This window comes from Gymnoscopelus microlampas (assembly GCF_963454915.1).
Source record: "Gymnoscopelus microlampas genome assembly, chromosome: 10".
Classification (NCBI taxonomy): Eukaryota; Metazoa; Chordata; class Actinopteri; order Myctophiformes; family Myctophidae; genus Gymnoscopelus; species Gymnoscopelus microlampas.
In genome coordinates, this window is record NC_139947.1 from 8132608 (window position 1) to 8152226 (window position 19619).

At 39.8% G+C, this 19619-nt stretch overlaps 1 protein-coding gene across 1 annotated transcript; it reads right to left on the reverse strand.

Moving 5' to 3' along the window:
- Positions 1 to 955: 955 nt before the first annotated feature.
- Positions 956 to 17919, reverse strand: ddx23 (DEAD (Asp-Glu-Ala-Asp) box polypeptide 23). Its single transcript, XM_084069464.1, has 17 exons — positions 17786 to 17919; positions 15962 to 16107; positions 15004 to 15120; positions 14195 to 14285; positions 13644 to 13709; positions 12643 to 12781; positions 11970 to 12109; positions 11142 to 11254; positions 10539 to 10682; positions 9688 to 9913; positions 8790 to 8935; positions 7886 to 8063; positions 6821 to 7063; positions 5826 to 5977; positions 4695 to 4803; positions 3834 to 4008; positions 956 to 3157 (listed from the first exon to the last, which is right to left on the reverse strand). The coding sequence occupies exons 2-17, from the start codon at positions 16105 to 16107 to the stop codon at positions 2934 to 2936; spliced, it is 2409 nt and encodes an 802-aa protein (XP_083925590.1). The 5' UTR covers positions 17786 to 17919; the 3' UTR covers positions 956 to 2933.
- Between the last annotated feature and the right edge of the window lie 1700 nt (positions 17920 to 19619).

The window sequence follows — 19619 nt, forward strand, 5'->3', positions numbered from 1 at the left end:
TATTATTCATGTTTAAATTATATTGTTTTGAATTATGTTTGTTAAACATTGTTTTATAATTCAGTATATCTTTTTGTCTGCTTTATCATCCATGCGGCATGCGCATAGAAAACCCTTCAAATGTAATAGACTGAGGAGGCACGTCTGAAGCCTGTCCTGGACCGGAGTCTCCAGACGTAAAAACAGATGATTATGTGCGCTTGATTCTCTCTGTACAGGGTCCAGGTCTGGTTGACGACGGGCCACGCTTTGGGCCAAAAGAACACAAAAACGTCCAGGGAAATCTTTTGAAATAATAATTAAAAAAACAAAATGTAAGGGATATTTAGTGGGTCCCGAACCACTGTTTGGGAAACAGTGCTGTAAGGGGGTCAGGGGAGGGTTGGGGTTTGTGGGAGTGTCATTGGCGTGAGATCAGACCTGGGTAAAGGGGACCTACAGTATTCAAATCAAACTTTTGACTGCACTGAATGCTGCTAGGTGTTTTTTTTTCCTACTTTCAAAATGAAATGATGATTTGAAAACTTTAGTGACTAGTTACTTTGCAGATATAAATTATTACATTATAAAACGTACATTAACCACTTTAGGCCTATTTCATACATAGGCTATTTGAAAATAGCCGATCTACAAGCTCACAACGCATTGTGAGCTTGTAGATCTGCTATTTTCAAAGATTTGAGTACTTTTACTTTTGGTACTTCAAGTACATTTTGATACCAATACTTTTGTACTTTTACTCAAGTAAATTTTGAATTCCAGACTATTACTTGTAACAGAGTACTTCTACATTGCAGTATTGATACTTTTACTTAAGTAAAGCATTTGAGTACCGTTTATACCACTGTTTATAACCAATCAATATTTTTGGCACGCCACATGCATCCAAATGACTCAATTTAGTCGTGGTGATTGAGAACTTGACAGTGATCACACAACAAACGGATGCAGAATGCACAATTCACTTACATTTAATACAAACGTTTTTGTCAGAAACAATGGTTCCAATCTAACCAGAATACACATCTGATTCAATGAAAAATAATGTCCTTCTCTGAAAAGACAACAGTTTAAATGTTATTGTTGGTCTCTTTACACAATTTGAAACTGGCAGGAAACTCTGAATAAACAAAAGGAAAGAAAGAACATCCGAAAACCTATTCTACACATATTGGCTTGTTTTTTTATTTTAATTTTACATTTGCTCACTGTCTGCAGAGGATTGCCTGAATCACAGTGAGTATATGACACCTGACATTCCCCATGGGGATCAATAAAGGTTTATCTGATCTAATCTTCACTTTAACTCTACATATATACTTAGTTGAACGGGGTATACTAGGTCCGCAAGTATTTCTTTCTAAACCAAATCTCTTTGTCGAAAAAAAGCGAACTACAAGCTCCTCCACAAGCGTTTTGTCATGGTGTTGGGGAACAAAGGGGTGAAAAAATTATCAAAATGCGTCTCTACGGCTGTTGATAAACACCTGACATCAGTGGGAGAGGATATTGTGCGGTTTGGAAATGTTGTAGATCGGCGATTTTCTCCGAAGGGTGATTTTCTCTGAATGTTTGCCCCAGATTATGGATGAATAGTATTTATCACCCATTGTACGAGTCAGAACTGTGACTCATCCGTAAAGAGTCATAATAAATGAGAATATATTTGCTGTCAGGCAGAAACCTCATATCTCAAAAAAATATTATTTTTGTAAATTAGTGTTGATCAAAAGTAGTAAAAAATAGCAGATCTACAAGCTCATAACGCATTACATCGCACCATGTTTTGAGCCTTTTTTTTTTGTGTTGCTGCCGCTTTTGAATTTGAATCCTGAAAAGTACGTTTTGGACATTAGGTTTCCATCCAACAGAGACGATGTACTTTCCAGATAGATTACCCTTCTTTAGCCCATTAAGACCTGGAACGCATCTGTGTCACTTTAGATTTCTTAGGCTATTTTTGAAAAATCTTGAAAAAAATGTTTTGATTTTTTATTTTTTTTAAACTGTTAGGATTTAGAAAACATTTTTAAGAATCGCCTCAGGTCTTAAAGGGTTAATAAAGGCCAGGAAGCAGAATAAGTGGCCGGATTGCTACACGGGACAGCAAATATGACAACTGAACAGAAATAGCAAATGTAGAGGGTGAACCCCGAACGGAGAGAAACTTAACCCCATTAAGACCGGGAACGCATCTGTGTGTCATTTTTAAGATTGCTTTGGATATTAACAAATAGCAGATCTACAAGCTCAGCGCGGCACTCTTGTAGATCTTCTATTTTTGGAAAAGAAATCGTTAAAATGTGTGCAAATCTTTGAATATATATATACATTTTTAACTCAAATCATTGCTTCTTGGGGAGGTCCCTGGAACAACATATGTTTTGATGCGGGTCCGCGGCCAAATACAAATCATTTCGGGGGTCCTTGACATGAAAAAGGGTTGAGAACCACCGATATTATAGCAACATATGTTTTTTTTTAAAACTAAGGATTTAGAAGACATTTGCGGAATCCCCCAGAAGCAAAGATTTGAGTTAAAAATGTTGGCTTAAAAATATATGCATTCAAAGATTTGCACACATTTAACCTGTGTTCCAATGCAGCTATTATAGTCACAAGCTCTCGTTGATACTTTACTTTTTTACACAGTTCAATATTTATAAAAACCCACAGACACAGTTAAACACGTACAACATTTTGTTTAATATAGCGAAAAGAGCCGATCTACAAACTCACAACGCGTTGCTACTTTCTGCACAACAGTCTTGTACGATTGAAGTATAGGGCAGTAAATTTACAAAAAGAAAAGAAAAAGTTGAAATATGGAGATACAAGGTTTCTGCCCAACAGCAACAACGACAATATGAAGTGCTCTGAGGGTGCAGCAGCAGGGTAGCAAAGCTTTGGGGGGGGGGGTCCTCCTCCGGGGTTCAAGCGAAGATGGTCTCCTCTCGCCTCTTCTTGGTGAGGATGGTCCCGGGTTTGTGCTGCGCGTCGGGGTGGTTGGTGAGCTCGGGCGGGCAGGTGGACGCCGGGCTCTCCAGCATGGCCTGCTTCAGGTCGTAGAACACGGACGCGTCCTCCTTGGTGAGGAAGGTCATGGCCACGCCGCTCTTGCCGGCACGACCCGTACGGCCGATACGATGGATGTAGTCTATGAGCAGAGGGGAGACAAAGGAATATTAGCTGAATAAAGAATGCACTGGAGCAACCTTTTCTCTTCAATCAGATTACACCTTCGTCAGGTAGGTCATAAATAGAAAGAGGCTACGAGTGATTTATAGAAAGGTGAGAGGCAGGAGAAGGCCATTCGATTACAAAGGGAATATTAGTTTATAGCCAGCATGAAGGAATTAAGAGACCGATGCTAGATATTTGGGTCCGACGGTGATCCTGATTTTCGGAGAATCCTAATCCATCGACTCCCAATGTTTTGACTGATATTTTGTCAAAATGTTGTAATCAAGTTGAATAACTATTTGAGAACATTTAAATATATGCAAAAAAATAATAATAAATGAAGACACATAACTTTTTGATACAAAATCAACACACAAACTGAACTTAAAAATAGCTGATCTGCAAGCTCACTACAACCTCGGCTATTTTCGGTGTACATCACTGGCCAACAACTAACAACTACGACTTTCAGATCATTCATGGTGGTAAATATTAACAAAAAAATAAAATAATTCTTATACTTTATACTAATATATCTTGATGATATTTCTAACTATGCTAGAGCTCCGAGAAGGTGAGAAGCACTGCCTTTGACCATAAAATGAGACAACATGACAGAATGTTAGTGTTGAGCTGTGAGACGTCCGTACCTTCGATGTTCTTGGCCATGTCGTAGTTAAGCACCATGGAGACGTCGTGGATGTCGATACCTCGACCAGCCACGTCTGTGGCCACCAGGATGTCCTTGGCTCCCGCCTTCAGGTTGGACAGAGCAAACTCTCTCTGCTCCTGTCCTTTGCCGCCGTGCAACGTGCAAGCATTGTACTGGACGAAGAAAGACAAGGGTTAAGGTCATTACACACCGGCGATTATGCGAATATCCGCAAATTTCGGACTCGTTCCGAATAAATAAGACGCTTTTTCGTTTTTTCGCTCCATGGAAGCTTGCATTGACTTTATCCACCTGTTTCCTAGGCCTTGTGTTTTCCACTTCCTGTCGGATTTCATTGGATATCATTAGTCATCTGACCGGTTTCATTGGATTTCATTGGATCAAAAGACAGGAAGTGGAACACAGTGAAAAGCCTAGGAAACAGGTGGATAAGTTTTTTTTTTTTTAAACGTATTATTGGCATGAAACAAACACCCCCGGTGTGTAAGGACCTTTAGGGTCCCTACCCTCCTTCAAAACCACCATTAAAAGAGCACCTGTCTGCAATTAACAACTGGACCTAGACAAGTCTTCTAGCTTGCCAAAAGTAATGACCCCCCCACTGTTTTTCCGTAAATGTACTTTTACTGCGCCTAGTATTGATTATTTCTTGTATAGTCTCTATATGTCTTGATGAATTGGATACATAGGACCCCAACTGATCCTTTAGCATTATTGTATAACTTTACCTCAATACTTTTTGTTTGTTAATAAAGTATTCAATCAATCGATCAAAATTGTATTGCGTGTTTTCAGTATTCTGAAGATATCCAACACAGTCAAGTTTTAAATAACTCACTCCCATCTTCTCCAGGGACTTGGCCAGCACATCGCAACCCTTCTTCTGGTTGACGAAGATGATGATGGGAGGTTCGAAGCCACGAGAAAGAACCTCCAACAGCTTCTTCCTGCACAGAACAAAACAAAACCACCACTCATCAGCACTCTGTAAAAATATGACCATATGACATAGAGCATCTAAAGTTTGTAGTCTTTTTGTTGCTCTGTTGTCTGTAAGAACTGTGATTCCCAGAATTCAGTTCCATACAAAAACATGGGATGTATTGTTCCAAAATGAGTGCTGCAGTGTCATTTGCGCAAAGGCTAATTTGAAACGAAACAAAAGTTATATAAACGGCACGTATCCTACTATCCTACTATAAAATTCTAGTAACCTCTGTAGTGGTGCGTGAGTGAAGCTACCCGGTTCTCCTCACTGGCTGGACCAATTGCTCTGATTTTGCACACAGCCATTGACCATTACCATCTGAACTTAACTGTGAAGCCCGTTTTTCAATTTCATCAAATCTCAGCTTCTTATTAGCGTTTATGTGTCAAACAATGTCGCCTCCTGGGTTGCCAGATCATGTGCGCATATCCCCCCACGGATGCGTCGACCGGGTATGGTCTAGTCATACTATAATTCTAGTAACCTCTGTAGTGGTGGTGAGTACGTGAGTGAAGATACCCGGTTCTCCTCACTGGCAGGACCAATTGCTCTGATTTCGCACACAGCCATTGACCATTACCATCTGAACGCAACTGTGAAGCCCGTTTTTCAATTTCATCAAATCTTAGCTTCTTATTAGCGTTTTTGTGTCAAACACTGTCGCCATGGTTACGGGGCTGCCCAGCTATGGGACGAACTGCCTCCCGGGTTGCCAGATCATGTGCGCATATCCCCCCACGGATGCGCTGCGCCGACCGGGTATGGTCTAGTTAACTTTAAAATACATAAATACATTTTTGCTACATTTCTGATGCCTTGTAACATTTTGCCGCGAGTGTTGGGGGGCGCAGACACTCGTCTCAAAATGTGTTTAGAGAAGTTGCAATTTAAGTGGAATGATTATGAATTAAGAAAAAAATAAGGTTTGTTTCATTGGAAAAGTTACACGGTGTAACCATAAGCGTTTTAGTTAAGTCTCACCTCTTCTCTCCCTCGCCCATGAGCAGGACCTTCTGCTCCACCCTCTCGTGGGGTTTTCCAGCAGAGCCGATGTAGACCACAGCAGGACGTCTCAGGTAGCTCCTGGCCAGCCTCTCCACAGCTGGAGGCATGGTGGCTGTGAACATGACCGTCTGGCGAGGAAGGAGAACACGTCGTGCACAGAGTTAGGAAAAACAGGTTAAGAACTTAAACCCTCTAGTACTAATGGAACGGACCCGAGTTGTAACTGTAGTTGGACTGCTTTTATCCATCTACATCAGTGGTTCTCAGCCAGTGGTCTGGGGACCACCAGTGGTCCTTGAGGGGGTTCTAAGTGGTCCCCAGCTAAATGATGGAGAGTTGGTAACCAAATGAACCCTTATAGATCTTTATCTCTTGAGAGCGTAAAATGAAACCAAATGGACCCTTACGGGTCCATTTGGTTTCATTTTACGCTCTCAAGAGTTAAACTAATGTTAAACATCTGCATTACTTAATTAAAGAATTGTTATTTTGGTCAACGCTTGCCTGTTATCTCTCCTATGGTACCAACATCAATACAGCATGGAATTGTGGACAAAATCCTATCCAACGACAACAAAATTTTTGTTTTGGGTCTGAGTCTAAATATCATCAAATGGTGGTCTGTGGCTCAAATGCCGAATACATAATGGACCTTGATATGAAAAAGGGTTGATATCCACTGATCTACACCAAATATCATAGCCAACAATTGCTGATCTATAAGCTCACAATGTTTCGCAGTATTGAGACCGGTATGAGTATGTTAATACATGTTGTGGTACTGCATGAAGCTCAAAAGGCACATTTATCCTCTGCCTAATCTGACTTTCTATTATTATCTCAGCAGTAGAAATTTCAGCAACCTGGATTCGAATCCTGTATAGCACATGAAAATAGCAAATTGCAGCCTTAAGTCATATCCAGCTCTGGACAAAAAAAAGATTGCACAAACAAATAGTTAGTAAACGCACTTGTCTGTATTTGTGTTTGCCGGATTCAAAGTTCATCATCATTTTCTCGGGGTCCTCCGCCTCGTCGGTGTCTGGCTTCTGATTGGTGACGGGGATGTACTCCAGGATCTTCTGCACGTCGGGCTCGAAGCCCATGTCTATCATGCGGTCGGCCTCGTCCAGCACCACATAGGTACAGCGGCCCAGCACCAGGTACCGGTTCTCCAGCACGTCTATGAGACGACCGGGGGTGGCGATCACAATCTGTCACAGAGAGGAAACAGTATTATTAGTGTTATTAACCCTAATAAGTGTTTAATCTAGGCTAGGGCTATCAGACGGGATCACCTCGCTAAAGAGAAAACCTCCATGGTGTCGTTCAAACAGACACTGCATTGCACTTATTAGGACCGTCACGATTACATTTAAGTTGACGATGAATTGTCAAACAAATAATTGCGATTAACGATTTCATTGTGTTTTTGGCATTGAAGATTGGAACAAATGAATAAAGAAAGTTTAGGCTTCGTTATAAAAAAATCCACAGTGCAGATATGACAAATAACTTAAATGTACAGAGAAATTACTAACCTATGTTTTTTTTTGTAAATAGCTGATCTACAAGCTTACAACGTGTCACGTTCATGACACGTTGTAAGCTTGTAGATCAGCTATTTCTGCCTTTTTTGAAAAATGTTGAAAAATGTATGAAAATGTTTCAACATTGAAACAATTATGACGATTATGCAAAATAATTGTGATTATCTCAAATAATTGCGATTAGGCGATTATTATGTAATAATTGTGACAGGCCTACTTGAGATTGCCTGCGTTTCAATCAGCTGTTAACGTTAAGTGTGGCTCAGTAATGCGAGAACAGACTATATGGATTTTAGAACGTAATTAAGGACATTTTTGTTATTAATGATCAAAAATAAAATAATGATTAGGCTTTGTATGAATTGAAAATTTCATCACTTTCAGGAAAATCTGCTTTCATGAGATAACTGACAGTGCTAGCCTAGTATAGAGAAACTGTACCTAGAAAGACAAGAAACAAGAAATCCTATCGTCTAGGTCTCTTACCTCGCAACCCATCCTGAGACGGAAGCCCTGGTCCTCCCTGGAGATTCCTCCTATCACTGCCACGGTGCGGATGCCCAGAGGTTTACCAAACTTAATGGTCTCCTCCTCGATCTGCTGGGCCAGCTCACGAGTAGGAGCCAGGATGACTGCATAGGGACCCTGGTCCGAGTCTTCAATCCTGCACCGACAGATAAACAACAACATTAAGGATCACAATAGGTTGTACTAGTGATATTGTATTAACATACTGTACCACCATACAGATTGGAAGAAACAAAACTGTATTCATCATAATGAGTTGTAGATTGCTTAAGCCCCATATGATTCCTTGTACAATACATGTTGTAAGCTGCTATTTGTGAAATGTTTTGACATTATTGTTTTTTTATTTTATTTTGTTGAAGGTTTTCACATAATGACGGGAAGCCCAGGTTGAAAGTGAGTGAGACGAATATAAAAGACATGCCACAGAATAGGCTCTATTCACAGCAGCCATATTTTCACTTCCTTAACAGGTGTTACCAATGATACTAATGAAGGCTCTGTTCCATTTAGTCTAGCACAGTGGTTTCCACGACCCCCATAACTCTGAGAGTGTACAAATGGAACCAAATGGACCCTTACGGGTCCTTTTGGTTCCATTTGTACACTCTCAGAGTTACACACCAGTAAGGGGCCATTTGGAAGCCCATGAGGGTCCCTGGACCCCAACTGTAGACCCACTGGTGTAGCAGAGTGTTTCCAGTGAGCCAACATGCACAACATCAGCACCCTGACTCTGTTTGACCAAGAATGGAACAGAGCCTTCATTAGTGTCATTGGTAACACCTGTGAATGTCTTCATAATATGGCTGCTGTGAATAGAGCCTATAGCATACATTAGCCCAGGTTGGTGTCACTGTACCTGTCAGTCTTTGGCAGGGTGGTGATCCATACCAACAGAGGAATGAGGAAAGCAGCTGTTTTACCGCTACCCGTCTCAGCCACACCGATGATGTCACGGTTCTGTAAGCCAATGGGGATAGCCTGTCTCTGGATAGGCGTGGGATCCTGGATAAAAAACAACAACACCACAAGTGAGTTATTAATGCAATCATCAATGCAAATCAATACTATATTAATGTGACAGCGAGCTGTCAATGAGGAGCAGAGATGAGATAAAGTTAAGACAAACAAATGCACTTGGAATATTGGAATAACATTCGAGACTAGACCTGCTTGTGGAACAACCCTGGTTTTGTAGCAGTGTTCAGTGTTCAGTGTTTTGACAGCAAATGTTGATGTAGTCTTTTGAATACAATTCCATTTAGTTCCAGTGACTATATGGAAACATTTAGTTCCATTGACTAATTCCATTGACTAAATCATATTTCAGTCATCCGAAATGTTTTAGTTGACTAACTATCGTAAGATTTTAAATCTACAGTTGATGTAGTCGACAAACATTCAATTTGGCAGGCCTTGATGGCGTCGTAATGCCTGATTTGTACTTAGCTGTGTGCCGAAAATCTACAAGCTCACAACGTGTCTGCTGTCTGTGACGCGTTGTGAGCTTGTAGATCGGCTATTTTCAAATGGCCGAAATGTATATAGGGCTGTAGTGGTTAATGTATGCTTTTTATTCTAGTCCAGTTTTTATTTCTTGATGTAATTGTCAGTATATTTAGTCATAGTTTTAGTGATCATAGCTTAGTTTTTATTTCGTTTTTAGTTTTAGTCAGTGAACAAAAGGTAGTCGCTGGAAAAAAAATCGTCATAGTTTTAGTCGACTAAATGAACACTGTTTCAGTAGGAAGGCCCACCTTGTAGCCACACTTGTCGATGACCTCCAGGATGTGTGGGGGCAGTGTGTACTCCTTCCAGTTCCTGATGGGGTTGGGGATCTTGCCTCCCTTGGTGGTGATACTGTAGTCCTCCCTGAAGATACGCCAGTCCCTGTCCGTCATCTCGTCCAGCTTCTTCTGGGACCAGTGCCTGTCGTCCCAGCGCTGCTTGGCCTCCTTCTTACGCACCTTCTTCAACCTCACCCTGTGGGGCACAGAGGAGGAGGGCAGGGGGGTCAGATCATACCACTTAGTAATATGATTAGAACATGATTATTCTCAGCAAATCTCACCAGTTTGATAAGCATTAGGCCATTAAGCCATTTGATCATTTTTTTATTTGTCGTTTTTATCTCTGGACCTAATAATTACTTTTCATTTTATGGAACAAAAAGCACTTACATTTTGGTGAAGTCGTAAAAAGCACATAATTGCTCATGTAATCACTGAGGTTTTTAAAAAATGCATGACGGAAATTATGAAAACGATGTGATTAAAGGGATAGTGACTTATTTTCTATCAATGTCGGAGGAAGAGCCTCCCTGCTCGAAATGTTACCAATAAAAATACCCATGAGGGAAGCAGCATTCTGGTGTGCAGATTTTATTGTTGTTTGGCAGAGACTCAAAGAAGACACTATGAGTCTCCTACCAGAGACTCCGCCGGTCATCAAATTATTGGCTTCAAATTCAAGGCTCCATGGGGTGAGTAATCAAAAGTCATTTTGGGGGTGAATTATCCCTTTAATAGTAAATAAACTAAAATGTATTCAATTCATTTTCAGTATATAGATGATGTGGTTAAGCGGTTGGACGGCGAGCATCACTCACTCTTCCTGCTCCTTCTCCTCCAGCGTGCGTCTCTTCTCCATCAGGTCGCCGTAGAAACGCGACTGCTCCCTCTTCTGCTGCTTGAGGTCGATGCCGGCGATGAACCCTCGGCCGTACAGCTGCACCGAGTGCTTCTCTTTGTAACTGAGACAACGGACAAAGACACAATTCAACTACTAAATGTTCTGTTGACTCTCAAAGGGTTGTCACCGTCATTACATTTTAGTTGACGGTTAACTGTCACACAAATAACTGCAATTAGTGATTTAATTGTGTTTTTGGCATTGAACATTGGAAAATATAAATAACATTTTAATTTCTGTTGGCCAAAATAAATAACTAAGAGCAAAACAGGCCATACATTTAATAATTGTATTCTTAATTCAAACATTTTAAAGAGCCGATCTACAAGCTCACAATACGTTGCATCGATTGTTGTGAGCTTGTAGATCAGAGAATTTACAGATTAATTTATACAGATGAATGGAAAAGTCCTGAGGGTTATGCAAAATAATTGCAATTATCTTAAAATAATTGCGATCAGGTGATTATGTAATAATTGTGACGGGCGTAAATAAAACAGTAAATGTTCTGTTGACTCACATGGGGTTGTAGTCGATGGACGTATCTTCTGAAGCGTCCCACTCGAAGACAAACTTCCTGTCGTTTAGGTGACGTGTTCGCCTGCGTTTCTTCATGCCGCCCAGGTAGCGCTCCTGGAATGATCATTCATTTTGAGACACAAACATCACATCAGTAAAAGTTGATTTAGGTGTCAAAAAAGACATGGCCAGTGAGATCGGAGGTGCCAACATCAGCTGTTATTAAAGCTACCATTTAGGCCGGGAACGCATCCAGGTCATTTTTTGATTTTTTTGGCAGATCTACAAGCTGATAGCAGAGATGATAGCAGATCTACAAGCTGATAGGTGCCGCGCTATCAGCTTGTAGATCTGCTATTTTTGAGGAAAAAATCATGAAAATCTTTGAATATATATATACACTGTTAACTCAAGTCTTTGCTTCTGGGGGTCCCTGGATCAAAATATTTTGAGATTGGGGTCCGTGGCCAAATACATATAATTTTTGGGGTCCTTGACAGGAAAAAGTTTAAGAACCACTGATATAGCAACATACGTTTTTTTTGTTTTACTGTTAGGATTTAGAAGACATTTGTAGAATCATCAGAAGCATAGATTTAAAAATGTTCGCTCTAAAAATGTACATATTAAAAGATTTGCACGCATTTTCACGATTTTTCAAACAATAGCAGATCTGCTATTTTTGGATAGCCAAAGAAATCAAAAAATGACACTGATGCTCTCCCGGTCTTAATGGGTTTAAGCAATATAACTAGTACATCTGCAGTGAAAATGATGTGCTCTGTACAAAGCCAATCATAAACAGCATCATCTCTTTCTCCATACCAACCTTGATGGCTACGAGTTCTTTGCTTTTGTCCTTCTCCTCTCTGATCTTCTGTCGTCCGTCATCTTCTTCATTTCCGTTGTTCTCTTGTGCTCTCTCCATCCTCTCTCTCCGCTCTCGCCTGTCCCTCTCCTGGGGGTCCTCTGTGTCACACACATGATCACACTGTCAGCCTACAATTATACCACAGCTAGGGTTGTTAAACTTGTTAAGTATCAATTAGTTCTTAGCGATTAGTAAAGTGATATTACCGTATGTTTATTTTATTTGACATGGACATCACAATTACATTGGACCAAATTTCAACACCTGTCCACAGGAGGCTTTTCTACTTAGAATAATACTATAAGTTAAACAAGGAGTGGATGGAGCACAAATCTTCAATGAGCTTGTATATCTGCTATTTTTGAATAGCCAAAGAAATCTAAAATGACACATGCTTTCCCGGTCTTAATGGGTTAATCTGATTAACCACCTAAGCCTTACTTTATACTTTGTACAGCTGCGGGGAATATACCAAAAATAGCAGATCTACAAACTCACAATCTTGTAGATTTGCTATTGACTGTATTTTTTCTGTATCGATTAGTTTGATAAACTGTTTCACCCCTAGCAGTGGCTGAACTAGCCACCGGATGGCGCTCACACACACACTTCTATAAGCCAGCTGACGCACCCATCATTTTTCTTCCAGTCTCCTGGAACATCCTTCTCTTCTTCCTCTCTTCTTCAATAAACCTCTTCCTCTCCTCTGTCTGCTGTTCCCTCCGTTTCAGAGCCTCTGCCTCTCTCTCTGCCTTGGACAGGAACTTGGGCTGAGGAGGACAGGACAGAGTAAATGTAACTAAGTACCAAGCTTTATTTGTAAAGCTTGGGAGAGAAGACAGAACACTCTGTATAATTCTGAGATGTAATTGAATGTATCATGTGAATATATTGTAAAACATGTTGTAAAGTCTAAAATGGTGTCTTATAAACCCATGAGGGTTGGGCACTTTGTGTGCAGGACACAGAAATAAAATGATCTATCTATCCATCTACATTTACTCAAATACTACAGTACTTAAGTACAATTTTGAGGTCATTTTACTTTACTGGAGCATTTCCAATTTTCAATAGTTTTACCTCTACTCCACTACATCTCAGAGGCAAATATTGTACTTTTACTCGACTACAATTATTTGAAAACTTTAGTTACTAGTTACTTTGCAGATTATTACATATTATAAATCATTACATTACAAAACATACATTAACCACTTTAGCCCTATTTTATACATAGGCTATTTGAAAATAGCAGATCTACTGTATAAGCTCACAACCCGTCGCGTCGTGAGCTTGTAGATTTGCTATTCTAAAACATTTTAGTAGTTTTAATTTTGGTACTTTAAGTATATTTTTGAAGCCAATACTTTTGTACTTTTACTCAAGTAACTTTTTGAACACAGGCCTTTTACTTGTAACAGAGTATTTTTATATTGTGGTGTTGCTACTTTTACTTTAGTAAAATATCTGAGTGCTTTTTCCACCACTCGTTGTAACTATGTTGTAAATGTGAAATGAATCAATATTGAGCAACTGGATGGCTTATTGGCTTCTATAGAATCCAAATGACATCAGTTCCATGCTGGCACATGAGTGTTTTGGTGTGAAGAAGAGCTTCTCCTCTCCTGTCACCTTGGCCTCGGCCTCCTCCTCTGCCTTCTTCTTTGCAAGAAGCTCTTCCAGAGACAGCGGCTGGAACTGGAACAAAGCCAAACAGAAGACCACACAAGACTTTAGAATATCATCTGAAGTAACAAGTTATCGAATTCAGACACCAAAGCCAGTACAGCAGTTAAAATTACAAGACAAAAGGTACTGTGTTTACAGCATGATGGAAAGACATCACAGTCAAAGTAACACCAAAAGTAAGTTGGCAAAAACAACACTTTATATCGTCTCTGTCGGGTCCAAAACTGTTCCTTTTCAGGATTCAAATTCAAACGTACAGTAGCAGATCTACAAGCTCGAAACGCATCGCTTCGAGCCATGTTTCGAGCTTGTAGATCTGCTACTTTTGATGCTTTTGTGTGACGCTGTGATATGATCAAGTAGGGCGTTAATTTACGAAAAAACTAAGAAAGTTTGAATATAGAAATTAGAGGTTTCTGCCCGACAGCAGCGTTATATAAATAAGATAATAATCCAACATACAATACACAATTTAGTTGAAGCCAAAATCCTACCTTCTCTTTCTTCTTCTTCTCCTCTTCATCCTCCTCTCCCTTTATGTCCTTCTCTCGCTTTATCCTGTCCTTTGATCTAGGTGATGTGCTTCTGTAACACCAAGTGACAGTTTGTATTCAACAGGTTAAGACATAACCTTAAAGAAAATCTAAACAACGGTAATGTAAAAACAAACTACACCCTTAACAGTGTTACAAACAATTCAATGAATGGCTCTGTTCACGCACTTCCCATCCCACTAGTACAGTCTACGTCAGTGGTTCTGGGGACCCCCAGGGGTCCTTGAGGGGAGGGTTCCAGGGGGTCACCAGCAAAATGAGTTAATAGAGCATCACAATCATTTTAACCACTTTATCCATTTAGTATGTTGGCTATTCAAAAATAACAGATGTACAGATTTTTCTTTACACAAATAGTCTCTTCTTTTGAGGGTCCCTGGTACAAAACATTTTCAGATGGGGTACGCGGACAAATATATATCAATTTGGGGGTCCTTGACACTAACTACACCCTTAACAGTGTTACAAACAACTCAATAAATGGCTCTGCTGAATGCACCTGAGAGCAGACACCGACAGACGGCTACTACGGTGCTAAAAATAGCCTATGGCTTGATGTCTTTTTCAACAACAAGCCTGCTGCTATCCGACGGTCGAAAGTGAGCTTGCTCAGTCGGCTTTCGGTGCTTCCCTACAACTCGCGACCCGACAGTGTACACACCGCCCATTCAACAGCATATTTTCGGCTTTCCAACACTTACCGCCGACATTGGTGCGGTGGAGAGATACCTTACTACGGTCTTACGTACCTGGACTTCCTGCCGCGATCCTTATCACGCCGATGGCCGCCATCCTTATCTCTACGGCCCCGATCTCTGTCCTTGTCCCGCTCACGATCCTTGTTGTCTCTGTTGTCGCGCCGATCTCTGCCAGGAAGAAAGGAACAAAATGGAATTCTCTACTGTTACTGTTTTACATTTTACATTTTTTGTGTAAGCTACCCAGAATACAATAAGATGACCCGCACACCGTCTACACTTGCACAATAAGGACAACTTTATAATTTAGGTAAAGTTTAGATCTTCTTCGGGCATTTGCCTGAGGAAGGTCTATAAACAGAAACGTTAAACCTTGCCTAAATAAAGTTGTCCTCATTGTGTAGATGGTGTGCGGGTCATTTTATTGTATTCTAGACGTCTGATCCCTGCCTACGCACCCGTCTCTGAGCTGATCAGGTGTGCATAAGACCTTTTTTTAGTGTAAGCTACCCACAAATTGTAGACACATAAAAAATAAACAATATAAAAACAAAAATCAAAAGTACATAAAGTGTAATAAAGACAGTTTCTCAGTGTTGTCCAAATAAAGACATATGAATTAGCAGCAGATATCAAATATGCATCAAATGTATGTGAATGGGAGTGTATCTACATTCATATATTCCATACAGGAAGTGATACAGTAGTACTAGTACCTATGTTATTATATCGTCGCTGTCAGGCGGAAACCTTGTATCTCCATTTTTCAACTTTTAATGGTTTCTCATAAATGAATGCCCTACTTCATCATATAAGAGTGTCGCACAAAAGTAGTGAAAATAACAGATCCACAAGCTTGTAGAACAGCTATTTTCACTATTATTTTTTAAAATGTAACATACAAGGTTTCCACCCGATAACAACGATATGAAAATGTATTCACGGTATGTAAGAACAAACTAAACTCTTATTAAATCGTGTGTAATTGTGTATGTATGAGGTGAGGTACCTGTCAAGAGATTTGGAGCGGCGCTCACGCGATCGATGGCGCTTCCGTTCTATTCGTTCTCGTGAACGACTGCGTTTCCTCTCTCTGTCCTTGTTTACTGAAGTTTCGGCCGGGGCATCTTTCTTGTCAGCGGTATCACCTGCCATCTGTTAACACACACACACAGCGGGACTTTTTGAGTTTTATTTAGTCCATCCTACTCCTCTCAGCAACAGGGTTCTGAAAGTGGGGTCCAAGGACCCCTAGGAGTCCTTGACAGGGTTCCCAGCAAAATGAGGAACAGTTTACTTTCACAGGCTAGAAGTTGGCCTAAAGACATAATGCACGGTTCTTCAACAGGGGGTCCTCAGACTTACTACGGGGGGGGGGGGGGCAAATCTAACAGGTACAAGTACAAACCAGATACATGTTTTCTATGTATTGAGGGTTTAAGTGAAAATACATTAACATGAATCCAACTCAACACTACACAATGACAGTGCTGTCAAACAATTCTATGAAGCCATCTATGAAATCTATAAAAAAGTTTAATCTGAAACACAATGTGTTATACAACATAAGGGGTCCCTGCTTCATCTTCCTCTTTCAGCTAAGGGGTCCTTGGTTTGAAAAACGTTGAAGACTCCTGACATAAAGTATAAGAATGACTACCGGACCCAATTTCTATTCATATGAGGTATTGGGGTCGTTGACATGAAAATGTTTTGAGAACCACTAGCCCAAATCAACTTGAAACAAAAAAAGTAAGCTGGCTAGCGTTTATGTTATACCAGGTGTTCACTCTCCATTCCGATATCTCACCACTCCGACTAGTGGCTTCCGCGTGCGGTTAGGGTTAGGGTTAGGGTTAGGTATAGGGTTCGTCAACGTCGGAAAGGCGACATGTCGGAAAGGAGAAATGCACCCGTTATACCAACAACAATAATATCTGAAATACATGACTCTTCAAGGAGGGGAGGACTAACTTTACAATATTAGTAAATAGTTAGCCTTGGATCAAGACTATCTATCATAGATGTAAGTTATCGATTTTGACATTTGCATATCATACTGTAGATACGAAAGTAAAAGTCAGACACTGGTTACTATACATCTATGATAGTCTTGATCCAAGGGTAGTAAATAGTAAAAGGTTCACAGACGACATAAGGATTAGTTACACACACTATTGGCTCTATGCACAGCAGCCATATTATCACTTCCTTCACAGGTGTTACCAATGATACTAATGAAGGCTCTGTTCCATTTAGTGTAGGACAGTGGTTTCCAAGACCCCCATAACTCTGAGTGTACAAATGGAACCAAATGGACACCTGTAAGGGGCCATTTGGAAGCCCATGAGGGTCCCTGGACCCCAACTTTAGACCCACTGGTGTAGCAGTGTTTCCAGTGAGCCAACATGCACAATATCAGCACCCTGACTCTGTTTGACCAGAATGGACCAGAACCTTCATTAGTATCATTGGTAACACCTGTGAATGTCTTCATAATATGGCTGCTGTGAATAGAGCCTTTTGGCAAACACGTTTAGATAAAGTAACTGGTCATATGAGGAATAATTAACGTGGGTTAACTAATCATGACATACAGTAAGTGCCTGGTTTAGATAACAGTCTCTTTCAACTAAGAGCCTGCAAGAAAACGTCAACATGATGAAGTTAGCTAACGCTAGCTAGCATCAACAAACAATAGCTATAATGGCTATAATTTCCTATAAACCACACCAAGCTAAATTTAACATTGGTGCTAATCTCTTTAGTATTGCTGAGAGTTTAACGTTGTGGGCATGTCTGCATTTTAAATACTATGAATGCCATTGCTAACCTTTGTCACTTATTTTAAATCCCAAACTTGCGATTCCGCTTCGTTTTCATGGAGACGCCATATTTCTTTCCCCGCATGCGTTGTGATAATATAATACGTGGGAGTTGTAGTTCATAGAGGTCCGTTCAGACTGGAGTCGAAGTAGAGGTTAAACTACATCTCCCAGAGGGCATGCAGCTGTTTTCTCAGGACCCTCATTGTTTGGGTGCACAGGCACCTAAATGCCTGTCCGAAATCACATTCTGAACTATACAATGCATTAGGCTTAATCACGAATAATTAAATGAAGAAAGAAATGCATTTATACATGATTTATTTTATTTCAAAAATGACATTGAAATCGTTAACAAGAACAAAAAGATTAGCATGATTTATTGATTTAAAAAAAAAGTTTAAATAGCAGATCTACAAGCTCACATCATGTCGCATCGCTATACAGATACAGTATATTGCTATATAGATAATTTTCACTATTCTTTTTCATGACAGTGTTTTGCACAACATCAAACTATTTGATATAGTCAATTGTAAAAAAAAAAAAAAAAAAAAAAACTGTCAAAACTTTTTCATGTCGATTTGTCAATAAAGACAGAAAAGAAAAGAAAACATGCTTCTCGGTTATTTGATTAATTGGAATTAATTGGGGTTCTACCTGGGCCCTAGGTGGGCCCGACTAGGCAAGTCTATATGGGACCGAGGTGGGTCCCAACTGGGATGCCCATGTGGGCTCTAGGTGGGTTCTACCTGGGTTCTACTTCGTGCCACACTGTGAGCTTGTAAATCTGGTATTTCGGAAATCTTTTGAAAAATATCGAAAATGTTTGGAAAATGTATAATCATTTTGATATATGTTTTTACATAAATCTTCTCTTCTGGAGGTCTCTGACACAAACCATTTCAGACGGCGAGTTCACGGCCAAATATGTATCAATTTATTTTGGGGGTACTTGGCATGAAAAAGTTAAAATACATTGTTAAGAAGAGGATCGATAGGCCTAGTTGCTGCATTAGAAAACAGTTTTTGCTATAAGACAAGGTTAGAAAAGCACTTCATAGGCAGAAACCTCCTTTTTATGTTTTTTCCTAAATGAATGCCTTGTATAATAATACAGTCAGTGTCACACAAAAGTAGCAAAAATAGCCGATCTACAAGCGCAATTTAGAGCTTTTAGATCTGCTATTTTTACCATTTAAATCGTTTTTGTTGATTAATCAAAAGTGAAAGTTGTTTAGTATATTCTCATACATATTGAACCAATGAAAAGTATTAGAAAGAGCTTGTGACTAAATAACAACTACATCAGATCCATTGGAACACAGGTTATTTATTCTTTTCCATTTCCTGAAAATAAATGCTTTTACACATACAAGGTTTCCACCCAACAATGACTATATGGACATATCAAGTTAAAGGTAGGGTATTTGTTGATTAAAACAAAAATAAATTGTGTTAAAAGGTTAAAGCACTATATTCTGATAGTACTCGCTATAGTAATTGCTATAGAGTGTTTGTTCAGTAACAGGAGTCTCATGTCTCTCCAGCTCTTTGATAAACAGAAAATACATTTTCAGGCCGGAGGCCAACTTTCAGCCAATCAGAAGAGAGTACCCAAATATCAGCTTCAATTTGATAGTGTTCCAGTTTAAAATGTGTCTACTCATTTATTTGTGTCATCACTTCCAATTTCACTTGTTTATAATTGCATTCTGTGTGAGTTCTCTCTCCTGATTGGATAAAATTGGTATCCCGGCCTACAAATGTTTTCGGTTAATGAAAGAACTGGAGAGACGTTACTGAACAAACACTCTATAGCAATGAGTACTGTCAGAATAT